Here is a 14115-nt window from a genome sequence, read left to right as displayed (position 1 = left end):
GAAATGACGTTCTTTGTGGGGATAATTAGAGCGATTCTTTCTCACACTCACTGTTAATAAGCGCAGAACAAGCCAGACTATCCGTACAAAGCACGGAGGAATAGGAGGGCACCTGCTAGAATGTATGCCTGTCTCCATGGCTACCATGGCCCCTGCCTACCTCTAATTCACTTCTCTCCTTAACTGGTTCCACTCCATCCTCACTTCCAGGTCCTCTGTAGGACAAGTTCTCGCCCACCCAATCCCTTTGCACACTGTTTCCCTGGGCCTAGAATGCTGCTTCTTCTGCTCTCTCTGCTGATCTGTTTCCTCGCTCGCTCAGTATTTGAAGGGAGTTCCTTTCCCGTGACATCCTGTTTGCTGTCTCGGTGGGAGCTGTCTCCATGTGCTATCTCTGTTTACTTATTTAGAACTTGTTTCTTTTATAGACCTGCACACGGGAGGCACATGCTCCATACTGTTTATCTGGCAGCAGATGCTTATGAAGTAAACATTTGTTAGGCGCATACGCAGGGAGGAGCAAAGGCGTTCTTGGCATCGTTTTTGCACATTTGAGCCACTTGTCTGGAAGGGAGAGGAGGAAAGTAGGAAAAGTATTCTCTACTTCTTTACTTTTTTTTTCTTTTAAAAAGGAATTGGTTGTTTAAAAATTGTGTGTGTGTGTGTGTGTGTGGTGTGTACACACACATATGCATATGTGCACTCACGCACATGTGTGTGTGGGTCAGAGGACAACTTATGGAGTCAGTTATTTCCTTCCACCATCTGGGTTCCCGGCACTGAACTCCGTTTACCAGCACCTTACCTGTTGAGCTATCTCAATTATTTTTGCTTAAAGAATTACGGAATAAGAGGTCAGGAAAGATGCTGGTTGTAATGTCTCATTTACAAAATGACTTATTCATTCATTTATTTATGTGCTTCTGTGTGAGCGCATGCACACATGTGGGCACCTGTGTGTGCGTGTGCAAGCCAGAAGAGAATGTCAGGAGGTATTTCTATCACTCTCTGCTTGTTCTTCCAAGTCAGGGTCTCTCTCTGATTCAGAGCTCGTGCTTCCTCCGCTGGGCTGAAAGCCAGCCAGCCCCGGAGACCCCACCCCTACTCCTAACCTTGCACCTCTTGGATCTGGGGTCGCAGGGGTACTTGGGGTGCTCAGCTTGTTATGTGGGGGATGGGGCCTGAACTCAGGTCCACATGATCACATAAGCAATTGCTCTTTACCGCCGAGCTATCTCCCTGACTCCCACATCTCATTTTCCGAGATGTCAAAGTGTGATCACAAAGTGGGCAGCTTAAAATAGACAAAGCACGGTAAGCCTCCATTTCTTGAAGAGAGCCGATGTGGGGCTAGTTTATGACATACTTGGTCAGCTGTAACTACTGCAGGCCATCCCAGGGACCTTGGCGGTGTGCACTGAGTATCTTCAACGACAGCGTGGTGAAGATTGCTACACTCACTCACAGGTCATTGCTATCCCTTTTCTATTGCCTTTCTATTAGGTAAGAATGTGTACAGCCCGTGGGTGGGGCCTGAGGACGTCGGGTGAGGAAGGCTTCACCACTCTAGTAGTATGAGTGCCGGTGTCTGCTAGCATACCACGTGACCCAAAATAGAAGATCCTAGCAAACTAGTGGAACCTCAGATTGGCCTGAAACAGGGACTTCTTTACGGAAGTCCCCTTGGGTGCTGGCAGCTTGGCACCTCCCCCATGGTGCCAGTAGGATGGTTGGCTACTCCAGAGCTCCTGTCAATACAATACTCCATTGGTCCAAAGGCTGTATAAAAAAAACACTTGCTGCTGTGCAATACAGTAGATCTGCACCTCGATGCTGGTCTCTGGAGTCTGTTTCCCTGTTTTGTTGACTCTGCCTCCCCTAACCCCCATCCCAGTTCCCACAGTAGGGTCTGCTCCTCACTGTGGTGGCTAATAAGCGCCAAACCTAAATGTTCTTGTCTCCCCTGTGGCAAGCACAAGGAAGTACTTCACAGTTCCAACCGGCCTGAACAGAGGCAGCCTTGGGTCTCTGGGAAAGTTTTCCTTGTTAAACTAGACTTGCAAAGGGAGGTTTCTTTCCTGTTTTTTAAATATGGTTGTGCGAGGCAATGCCTGGGAGCCCAGCAGCCTCTTGTAAATGTGGGGGACACACGGGCAGAGTTTCTGCAGGGGCTCAAAGAACCTGGCTCTAGATGGCATCGCTGAGTTGCCAAGTTCAGAAACCTTACATCATGGGCTTCTGGCTGTTCTTTCTGCTTAAGCTACTTTTAATGAGGCAGTTCGGACTTGCAGGTAAAAAGAGACTTGCCTGCTAAGAATGGGAGGCTGGGCTTTCTATTTAGACTAGCTGAGATGACGCCTGGTCCTACTGGAGGTAATACTTATTTTTCTGAAGTTGTTCCATCTGTGAGATGCGGGTGTTCATCATGGGTACCTGTTGGGTTGCTAAGAAACCTGATTGAGATGTGATGTCTAAGGTCCTCTGAATAGAAGGACTTTAGAACTTGGCCCACTGATGGTGTTTAATACTACTTTCGATTGTAGAGTCTTATTTGTGATCAGAACACCCTCTGTTATCACAAAGTGCCATGCGTTCTGCAGAAAGCAAGCTGCATAGTGTCTCCTGCGTGTGTGTGTGTGTGTGTGTGTGTGTGTGTGTGTGTGTGTGTGTGTGTGTGCCATGCAAGTATATGTGGAGGTCAGAGGGCAACCTTGGGTGCTGTCCCTCAGATGCTGCCTATCTTGTTTTTTGAGACAGGGTCTCTCATTAGGACTTGGGGCTTCCCAATTAGGCTCGGCTGGTTAGCATAGGAGCCACAGGTATCCACCCATCCCCCAACCTTCCCAGTACTGAGATTGCAAGAGTAAACCACCACTCCTGGATTTTTTTTCTGTATGGCCTAGGGATTGAATTAAGGCAGTAGTTCTTAAACTTATGGGTTATGACCCCTTTGGGGGCAGATCATTCATTGAATGACCCCTTCATGTGGGTCATCTATCAGATATCCTGCATATTGGATATTTACAGTTGTGAAGTAGCAACGAAGATGATCTTATGGTTGGGGAGTAACATGAGGAGCTGTATTAAAGGATCACAGCATTAGGAAGGCTGAGAACCACTGAACTAAGGTCTTTGTGCCTTAGCATTTTTATTGAGCTAACTGTGGCCAGTCCTAGTCTTTAGTTACTTTTGTGCATGGTCAGCCTGTTCCCATACCAGCTACTTCCCCCTACACAAGAAAAAAATAGAAGGACAAGGGTTTGGGTTGAAATGATGTGCTTTTATGGGAAACAAAAACATCCAACAACAATAACAAAAGCCCTTCAATCTCCCAAGTTGTTAACCATTGACAGTGAGGCAGTTTGAATGATTGCATCTGGTCGGGGACATTTCTAATGGGTCGGGAAAGTTGAAAAACATTGGCCAAAAAGAGAAGTGGCAGGGAGGTGACATCTTAAATGAGAGTACACTGAACTTCCCTTCCGGTCCCTCTGCCCTGTCACCCTTCCAATTTGCAGATTCCTCAGATCCTTCCTGATTCTGCTCACATGCAACCTCTTCCAAAAGCCTCCTGGGTCTGCACCAGCAGCACACGCCTTCGGCAACGTTACGCACACCTTCTCAGGCCTCCGTCCGTCTGTCATTTTCTGCCTCGCGTCCGTCATGTCTGGCACATGTCTTAACCAGGTCTCCTATTACTACGCATGCCCCAGAAACCAGGGCCTTCTAGGGGTCATCCCGGTGCCCCACCCCCTCCCCCAATCAGTGCTCAGCATTCAGCAGGTGCTCAGGAAGGGTTTGCGGAAGTCACTTCTACACTTGCCACATCACATCCAGCTTCTTGAGCGCCGTACTTGTCCTTTTAAACATCTCCGTCTTTCCTCTGGGACCCCCCCCAAATACTGTGACACAGGCTTCTCCAAGAGGGAAGAGCTGCCGCTAATCAATGACTCAGAATTGAAGTGGGGGGTGGTGGGGAGAAGACTCTGTTCTCACCTGTCCCAGAAAACAGGAGAACCAGTCCCTGAGACCATGGGGGCAGAACAGGAGCAGGGGTTTGGTCAAGGCCTCATTTTGGAACCCTCTCAGCAGCCAGGCTTCTGAAAGCTTCCCCTGTGAGCCCCAGTCAATGTTGTAGCGCTACCAAAGGATGACGGGAGGGGGTCCGATAAGAATGCCTTGTCCTCTAGGGACCAGTGGCCTAGGCCAAGATTTTTCTTTGGGGTATGGCCTATTCTCCCTGCACAGGGTGGTGAGTGTGTCTGGATGCTCGCTGGAGCTATGGTGGGAACATTAGCCCTGTGGTGTGTAGATCATCAGGCACATAGATTGTAATAAGGCTGAAGAGTACAGGCTGCAACAATGGCCTCTCCTAGAAAGGGGGGAGGGTTGGGAGGTGCTGGGACCACTGAGGTGGAGAGAGGAGCCCGTTGCGGGTGGTAGAGGGGAGAGGAGTGCCTTTTTCTGTTTCCTACCATGAATTCTAGATTTGCACGAGGGAGTGCTTAGGACCAAGGGTAGAAGAAGGAAGGGGTTGCTGAGTTGAGGAGATGCCAGGGCCTACCCACGCTGTACTAATGTAAGCAATGGGTTTGAGGACCACACATCTAACCGCATCACCCCACGGAGCGCTGAGCTCCTATTTTGGATGTGTGGAGAGAATTCTTTACGAGGCCTCAAAGGTGCTCACTGATTTGGGTGGATCCCCGTGGACCTTCTACCGGAGGGCCCAGCCGTGACCACAGTGTGTGAAAACATCATGGCCAGCATCAGCCCTGGCGACTGGGGAAAGGTCCTGCAACGGGGATAGAGGCTCCTCCAGGCACCTTTTAAAAGGAGAGTTGGACCTTGGGGACTCAAGGTGGGACAGATGTCTCAGTATAAAAAGGATCCCCAGCAAAAGAATGGAAGTCCCTTCGAATTCTTCCCCAGATCCCCACGGCACGTAGAAAAGAGAAGTAAGGAGCATAAAAATACCTCGGTGGTGTGGGCTTGCCTGACAGTACGGGAAAGCGAGTCTCCTGGCAGGCAGCGTGTCGGGTTCCATTATACAAGAGGACTAGACTGTGTGTCAGGATAGAGATTTACATACATCTTTATATAAACGCATCTATATGTATACAGCCTCCGCCTAGAACAGCCGGGCTTGCTTCTTCAGTTCATTCCTCTTCCAGAGGGCTAGCCTCTCGAACTCTGAGATGGTCATGCCGAAGACTTGGTAGAACTCCTCCTGGGACAGGTGGCGCTGAACGGAGGGGAGGGAACACAGACGACAGCGTGAGGAAGCGCGGTGTGGGGACAGCAGCAGTCAGTCACTGTACCTTCACCCTGGGTGCCCTGCCTCTGGCCCAGCATTGGGCTGGGGAGGTTGTGTGGTATGGGCTGAGTGGATGGAGGTGTAGGTGTAGTTTTTACTGGGAGGCCTCTTGGGGTGCGGTATTCTTGCTCTAGAAGCTTCCCTTGTCTCCATTTCAGGTGGGCGTTGGCTTTACTACTTGTACACCCTGGTTGATCTCACCATTACGCATCTGAGCTTCATGTATCTGAACACGTTACATGTGTTTACATGGTTAATGTTACCCAACACCCCTTTGGGGTAGAAAGAGGTACACCTAATAATTCAGGGTGTATTGCCTCATCTTAACAGGTTTACAAATGACCTAGCAGTCTGTGCCTCAGAAGAGTGAAAGGCATCACGGCTGTTATCTCTCTCCCTACTGGAATGTCCTCTCTTTTCCCTCCTGAATGGAAACCAGTTTGTTGTATGACCGACCAAACATTGTTCTGTAGTTCTTGGCAGGTTCCTCTCCTGCCTTTCATTTTCTCTTCCTCTCTGTTCTCTGCAGTCTTGAAGGCTCATGTCAAAAGCCTTTAGACTTAGAAGTAAATGACGTTTAAAATATAGCAAAATATTAGGAATTGCTAGATTTAGGTGAAGGGTAGGTGGGTGTTTGTTTTACCATTCATACCGCATTTCTAGAGGTCTGAGGATGTTTAAAAGTGTGTCATTTAAAATCAAGTCTGAAGAAAGGAGTGAATCCATTCAAAGTGTGAAGCCCAGCATGAAGCGGCAGAATGGCTACTCTAGTTAGAGTACAGAAACCCTTTGAGATGTATACGCTTGGTCTGACCAGCTTCTGTGTGATTTTTATAATAACATTTATTTTAAAAGGAGACGTATGACCAATCTTTGGGCTGCAAGCTTCCTGAACTCTCTGAGCATTTTATATCTCTAACTGGGTGTTGAACAACCAGTGAGAATTGTGCGCACAGCCACACAGCAATTAGCTAGTTTGTTGGCTTATTATCATGGTGAGCTAATAGTTTCGCATGGTCTTTAGTTAGGTAGACATGGGTGTGTGGCTTTGGGCAAATGAGCAATCGTTCCAAGCCTCCTCAGTTTTCCTTTCTGGAAAAAAGGGCCATCCTAGTACCTACCTCACTGGCATAGCAAGAGTGAACTAGAGCACAGAGTGCATGGGCGTGCCTGGTGTGCACACTTATACCACTGTGTGTGTGTGTGTGTGTGTGTGTGTGTGAGAGAGAGAGAGAGAGAGAGAGAGAGACAGAGAGACAGAGAGACAGAGAGAGAGAGAGAGAGAGAGAGCACCTTCTGTGTATGCGTGAGCTTTTTGAGACGTGGACAAATTGATGACCCGATCCACATTTTTTCCTGGGATGTCACTTCCTTCTCTCCTCTTCTGTACTTATACTGTCCCAGGCATACTCACCTCCTGACATCTGCTATCCCAGGGGGTTCACCCCTGCAGTAAAGCCTCAGTACTGGCGTTCCCTCAGCCCAGAAAGTGCTCACAAAAAGCACGGGTAACTGGCTCATACGTCATATAGTGAGCAAGAGCCACTCTCGTCAGTTCATTTGCAAGCACGGCTCGCATCTCCTAGTTCCCAATCCAACGCTCAACCCTCCTTTGGCCATTTACTGTCCCCTTCGTCACCTGCTAGCACAGTGTGGCATTTGTTCTTCGTGTGTGTCCTGTAGGATCTGCCTTCCTCCAAAGAATGCAAGCGCTAAGAGATCAGGGTCTCCATTTTGTTCATAGACACACAGAACAATACTTAGCGACCATAATGAATTTTTAAATTAAAAACTTCATTTGCTATTATTATTTTGTGTGCATGTGCATGGTGTGTGCTGTACATGTCACAGAGCATGTGAGAGGGCAAGACAACTTTGTGAACTACATTCTCTCCTTCCCCCTTTTCATAGTTTCTAGGGATTGAACTAAGATTACCTGGCTGGCAGTTTTACTTGCTAAGCTATTTTGGCAGCCCTATAATAAAACTGTGATAAATATTTGCTGGATAAATGAGTGTACTCTGAACTTCTTGAGGACACATCAGGGTTGAGAACTGGAGTAGTGGCTGGTCCAGTGTTTCTAATTCATTCTTACATTTTAGACATTTCCTGGGTGATATAACCTGGATTATATGGATTGACCTGAGCTTCTTCCCAGGTTGATTTATCTCATCTGAGCTCCCTCCCTGTTGATTTATCTGGTCTGGGGCAAAAACCATGTTTGATGAATGTTCTCTGCTTGGGAAATGAGCTCACTGGGCCTGAACTTTGGGGACTGGAAATTCAGTGTCTTAAAGCTGGTTCTTTTGGAATGGCTGGGAGCTGTCCTCTTCAGCACCAGCAGACACCTGAAGCTTCTTGTTAAGAAGGGAAAAAGTCACCCAAGGTTCTTGGGCTGCTAACCCAGCACACTAGGGCTGGGGACATTTACAGAGCTCCATGTCCCACTTGCAACCCTCCCATCTGCTTCCACCCCTAGTGAGTTCCTCAGCACCAGAGCAAGGCTGGTCCCCATACCTTTCCAGCATACAAGTCTACCACTGTTTTAACATTTCTCCTAAGCAGGACGCATCGTTCAGGACAGAGAGTCTTTCCCATAGAATGCTCAGGCTCAGGCGGAAGAAATGACACAAACAGGGGCGAGAGGTACGTGAACCATGGACCTCTTGAGTGCAGGCGAGGGGAGGCTGGAGGACCAGGCACGAGACCCATCCTAGGGAAGGACTTGAGAAGGATTTGGAAACTGTGATCTCTGATGCAAGGCCCTAAGAAGTAAGACAGCCACAGGATGGTAAGGGCATTTGAAGAGAGTTAAAGGCACGAAGGACACGTCATGGGACAGGGCAACACATGTTCTGGACCAGAGGTAGCCTGGGTCCACTCTATGCTAATTAAAATACTACCCAGTACCACGCCCAGGACCACTGTGCACTTCCATCTAGACTGTTTCAACTGCTCACGGATGCTTCTCCCCATGTCTGTCTAACCCACACCTACCTCTTCCTGCAAGTCTGTGTCAACCAGGCAGGACTTAGTGGCATTCTTTGAATAGCACCATAGTAATGTCTAGCTAGTACTTAACCTTAGCTGCCGAACTCTGCTTAGGGCTTGATGTATACCCTCATCTACTTCTCTTGGCTGCTTGAGGGAAGCCCTAGCAGACATACTCATCAAGAACCAGCTTCAGCAGGTCATCATTCATCTGAAGTGCCCGCCCAGTGATGGCAGAAGCAGAATGGAGATTTGTAGCTTGGGACTTATTTATGCTTTCTCCCTCTAAGCCGAGCTGTCTGCCTCATATCTCACACCCATCCCATGACCTGACCCTGCTTTAGTACAGCCCTGAGTATGCAGGGAGCAAACCTAGTTGTTGTTCTGCAGACAGAACGTCAGCCCCCAGGTGAGAGACACCAGCAGCTGTGCACCGCAGACACCAACCAGGCTGAAGAGGTATCAGCTCAGAATAGTGCAGCAGTCAGGCTGTGGAAGCTTAGCCCAAGTGTGCTTTTGCATCAACCTTCAACAGGTACTTAATTTACTCATTCCTGAGCTGGGCCAACTCTGGCAATTATGGGATCTCTTCGATACCCAAGGTCTTCCTCATGATCGTATAGCACCAGGGATGTTTAATGTGTGTCCTGAAATGGCTCCGAGTGCAAACCTTCATACAACCCAATATATGCGATTCATTCAGCCTAATACCAAGCTGTAAACTTAAAACACCAGGAGATTTTCTCGTGATTTAAAAACTAAACAAAGAGGTTCCTGAGTGTGAACGTCATAGAAGACAAGGTTATGCTGCAATGTCAGACAGTTAGACATGACTGTACATACCTCTAAGCGAGTTCGGTCCACATCCTTTGGCAGCCGGTTCCTTCCTCTTGTGGTCACCAGCAGCAGCTCATATGGGTAGATCTAAGGAGAAAGGGGGCATATCTAGCTTGGTTGAGGGGGGTGAGTTTGTCTTTTCCTGCAGCAGCTTGTGACTGGGCCGCTTCTTCTATTCACTAAGGTCAGATATTTAATCAGGAGCAAGGGCTGGCTCTGCCCTCCTTGGGTTGGCATGGTCCCCAGAGGGCAATAGTATTGCTAAAGATAAGCTTGGTGGTGGCATTTGACATTAATGTGGCCCCAAGGCCTTTGGAATGTAAGTGTCTAATAGTTGGTGACTGTTAAGCTATCCGGGTGGTGCCTGTGTGTCCCAGGATCCTTAGGGGCAGCAGAAGGGTTAGAGGAGACCTAGGGAGGATTCAGGGACAGTGGGCCAAGGAGAGACCATGTTAGTTCTGACAGGTCCTTCATCTATGCCTCGTCCTTGCATAGATGGTGTTGCCATCCTCTTGCTGCTCCCCAAGGTAGAGCTTCCCCGAATCCTGGAGACCCCCAGGGTCTATGTGTTCTTTACCTTGTACTCTGCAAAGAGAAAAGAGACACGCGCCAACTAGAACCCACCTCCGGGCTGTGAGTCACTATGCTGGCCTCTGTCTCAGTGTCTCAAGGGGCTGGCTTCCACACAGTGACTGCTCTAAGCTCTGAGAATCCGGGTCTTCCTGAGTTCACTGCGGAGGGCGGTATGAGCATGGGTGGGGGCTGGCTGTTGCTGAGATGGCTTTATGAGGAAAGTAGCTTGTGAGCTATGCATAGTAGGAAGAAGACTCTGAGACGATGGGGGCTGGGGAAGTGATCTCCATCATCTAGGGGGCCTTGGAGGCTGGGATATGACCCCCCTAAACCGGGGTCTACTCCGAGCGGCCATTGGAGCCTGGCATGAGATCTTTCCTGGCAGAGAGCACGGATCTCATGGAGAATTTTCTGGGAACAGTGTACAGTTGGCTCTGATGGTCTCCCTCTACCGTGTCTGACTGGAACCTTTAGCTCTGTAGTGCAGAGTAATCAGCACTTTCAGATGCTCTGAGAGCCTGGGTTGGACAGATGGCCTGGAAAACACCCAAGGTCCAGGATGAGAGAGGATGTGGGAAGGGTAGGGAGAGAGTGGAAGTGGGAACTCAGGGTTTGGACAGAGCCCATCCCCACCCCCACCCTCCATCCCCTGCTACAAAACCGGTAGCAATGGTTTGCAGGTCAAGCAACAGTTATGAGCACTCCATCCGGAGTTGCTGGGAAGTCCCGGGAGGGCCTGGCCCTGCAGCTCCAGCCAGCACTACTCACCTCGCATGCCCCAGTTGACTGCGTTCATGCTGTCGTAGTGGAAGAGGTCAGCACTGGGTGTCTGTAGGGAAATAGAGCCAGGCTGGCTTGAGAAGCTCACCTCTGCTTCCCAGAAGCACTTGCCTACCTCCAGAATATGGAGCAGGGTCAAGGCAGGGGACTCTTTCTGTTAGCATCAGTGTCAGCTTAGGGAAATGTGACTCTCTGTGTTCTTGCAATGTTGTTCCCAGGACACAGCAGACAATCAGTATGGATCCACTTATTAGTGGAATGATCCTTTTGTATAAGCTCTTCCCTGACAGAAAGCCCTGACGGCAACTGTAAGTCACCCCTTCCTCGAACCAGTTCAACTTTTTTCTTTTCTCATAACACCATCTTTCAACTTTATATATAACTGGATTTATTTCTCATTATTAATACTTTGTTTTCCCCTACAAGAATCTAAACTTTGGGAGAGATGGCTCAGCCATTAAAGGCTAGACTTACAACCCAAATTAGTAAACTCTGAAGAGACAGAATATTAAAAAAAAAGTGTTTGGCCTGTATGTATGTGTGTGTGTATGTATGTATGTATGTATGTATGTATGTATGTATGTATGTGTACTGTGTGTGTGTGTGTGCGTGTGTGTGTGCGTGTGTGTGTGTGTGTGTGTGTGCGTGTGTGTGTGTGTGTGTATCTTGTGGCTGTGGAGGATAGAAGGGGTCGTTGGATTCCCTGGAACTGCAGTTGTAGGCATTTGTGAGTGACAATGTAGGTGATGGGAACCAAGTCCAGGTTCTTTGCAAGAGCAGCCAGTGTTCTTAACCCCTGAGCCATCTCTCCATGCCCTGGGCAGGGGTCTTTTGTTCTGGTCATTTACAGGTCCTAAGCACTCAGAGCAGCAGAGCCTGGCAGCGGAACAGGCCTTCTGTAAATGTGGGGAATGAATGAATGTATGCCGAATGAATGAATGAATGTGTGCCGAATGAATGAATGAATGTGTGCTGGAGTGCAGGGAAGACAGGCGTCTCCACAGGCCAGGGCCATAAATACCAAACATTCTCTCCACTAGAGCTTCTTGTGTGTCCCATTCTAAGATGGTCTCCTTGGGGAGCTATGGCTTCCACTCCTGGTCCCCTCGCAGGACCTACTCTACACAAGACACAGAAGGATCCCACTAAAAAGCCAAGTTGGGTTCAGAGGGCACATTTCCGAGCACCCTCTGAAGTCCCTCCCTGGGGTTGTAGCTTCTAAGGACTTCCCATGTGGCTTCATGCCCACTCTTTCTATTCTGGTCATGTGACTTGGGACTATGGCTCTCTTCTGGAACAGAAGACACTTAGTCATGTGCTTCTTGGCAGGCCTTCGGATGCTGAGCCCTCCTACCACGCCCAGGCCTTCATTTAAATTTACTCCTGTCTCATCATCACTATCCCCATGTTTCTATCCCAAAATTTTCCATCTTGGCACTTCTGGCCACCTGGCTGTTCCATTTTCTTATTGTCTGCCCATCTTCTAACAGGGACTGTGAATGTCACAGGAAAAGCGACTCCATTCACTCTAGGATCCTCAGAACCTGGAGCAGTGCCTGGCGCTTAGTAGGTGCTTAAAACTCAATACTGTCACACTGTCCCTGTCCCCATCACTCGTTCAGGTTTACAGCAACATTTCCCCTCCCTTTCCAGCCACTGAACTAGCTCTGAACTGATTACATGGAGGTTTTATGAGCTGCTCAAAAGCGGGGTGTAGAAGGTTTGAATCCCAGCATGACCACTCATTAGGTGTGAGAACCTGGGCTTGTACCTCCCATCTTTTTGCCTTTATTGCCCCACCCACAGAATGGGTTTCACATTAGTGACTGCCTTGCCTGAGGTGTGAAGGTAGTCGGTGCTGGTAAAGCCAGCAAGGAACAGAATTCTGTCCTAGCTTTCTACTGGGCGGCCCAAAGGGGAGAGGAAGTTATCATCACTTTCATCAACACCAACGCCACTCTAAGGCCTCTCCTAAGTCCTACCCAAGTCGTCACTAGGGTTAGAGAGTTAGCATCTGAGGGAGAGGCTCCCAGCACAGCCCTCTTACCCTGTGCAGCCCATTTCTCCTGTAGGCAGGCAGTGAGGCAGACTTGGAGATGAGAGGGTCTGAAAAAGAGGCAGAACAACCGTCAGGATCCCTGAGCCAATGCTACTCTCCCTGGGGTGGTCTGGCCATTATTAACCTCAACCTAGTGGGAAGCGGGGTGGGAGTCAGGGGATACCCAGTCCTGAAATTTTCCAGACTGTCTTGGGGAACCTGGCTCCAGCAGAATTCTAGGCCCACCAGAAGCTCCTATTCACACACTCTGGCCTTGACGTATACTCATCTATCCTCTTAGGATAGATGCCTGTGTTTTGGCTACAGGCCTTGGAATTGGAGTTAAGTTCAGACCCAGGCAGGCTCCCAGGTGGGTATAAACCCGTGTGCTCTTTCCTTCTCTTTGGGGGAACCCCAAGTGGAGACCCGAAGTCTGACAGTGGATAAACCGTCTGACAGGTGGACTAACTCATGCTCGGATTCTGCCAATAGAGCCACGGGGAGCTGCGACTGCCTGGGCTCTGTCCTCATAAGACACAGGGGCTTTATGGTCGGGCAAGCAGAACATACCACTGTCAGCCAGGTAGTGTGAACGGGGGGCTGCAAGAGAGAAAATTCAGATCAGTGCTTGTGGGTGTAAACTGGCAAGGTGGAAACATTGATCACTTACAAAGAGACGTGGCTTCACGCTCAGAGACTCTGGCTGGGAAGGAGGGGCCTCAATCAGGGTCATTTCCAATTAGGTCAGTTTCTTACTGCCGAATTTAAATACCACATTCCTTCCCCCTCTCTGCATGGAACATATGCTCTGGGATATCCGTTGCATAGATGTAGCTGGGATACATATATATGTTTGTATGTATGTATGTATGTATGTATGTATGAACATATGACTTTATATGTGTATTTATGTATTGTGCTGGTGATGGAGGGCAGGGCCGCACACATGCCAGGCACATTCCTTTCTACTAAGTTACATCCCTAGTCAACAGGTGTATTTGACACACACAGTCTTGGTGCCCTGAATCACAGAGCTTTCTGCCTGCATGTAAGCCTGCAGGCCAGAAGGAGGCACCAGATCCCACTCTAGATGGTTATGAGCCACCCTGTGGTTGCTGGGAATTGAAATCAGGACCTCTGGATGAGCAGTCAGTGCTCTTAACCGCTGAGCCATCTCTCCAGCCTAAGGCACTTTTTTTTTTTTTAATTAGTGATTGATAGGGGAGGCTCCAGCTCATTGTGAGTGGTGTCATCCCTGGGTTGGTGGTCCTGGGTCTATAAGAAAGTTATGAAGAGCAAGCCATTAAACAGCACACCTCCATGCCTCTACCCCCAACTCTTGCCTCCAAGTTCCTTCCCTGCTTGAATGCCTGTCCTGACTTCCTGAAGTGATGGACTATGATGTTGACATATAAGCCAAATACACCCTTTCCTCCCCACCTTGCTTTTGGTCATGGTGTTTCATCACAGCAATAGTAACCATAACTAAGACGGCTTGACATAATATAGTAAGATACTTAGTACAGTGGTGGGGGAGATAGCTCAGTGGTTAAGAGCCTGTACTGCTATTGTAGAAGAC

The 14115-nt window shown here is 48.8% G+C and overlaps 1 protein-coding gene across 1 annotated transcript in view; it reads right to left on the bottom strand.

The window, feature by feature from the left end:
• Positions 1 to 3259: 3259 nt before the first annotated feature.
• Ablim3 (actin binding LIM protein family member 3) overlaps positions 3260 to 14115 on the bottom strand; it is a 118031-nt gene continuing 107175 nt past the window's right edge. Inside the window, exons 19-24 of the mRNA XM_032885553.1 lie at positions 13107 to 13136; positions 12546 to 12604; positions 10487 to 10547; positions 9723 to 9730; positions 9152 to 9232; positions 3260 to 5245 (exon numbers count right to left, since the gene is read on the bottom strand). Of these exons, the coding sequence (XP_032741444.1) occupies positions 5132 to 5245; positions 9152 to 9232; positions 9723 to 9730; positions 10487 to 10547; positions 12546 to 12604; positions 13107 to 13136 (353 nt within the window). The 3' untranslated portion in view covers positions 3260 to 5131. The remainder of the gene's footprint in view (positions 5246 to 9151; positions 9233 to 9722; positions 9731 to 10486; positions 10548 to 12545; positions 12605 to 13106; positions 13137 to 14115) is intronic.

Source organism: Rattus rattus, chromosome 15 (genome assembly GCF_011064425.1).
Source record: "Rattus rattus isolate New Zealand chromosome 15, Rrattus_CSIRO_v1, whole genome shotgun sequence".
NCBI classification, from domain to species: domain Eukaryota; kingdom Metazoa; phylum Chordata; class Mammalia; order Rodentia; family Muridae; genus Rattus; species Rattus rattus.
This window is presented reverse-complemented; position numbering and strand designations above follow the sequence as displayed.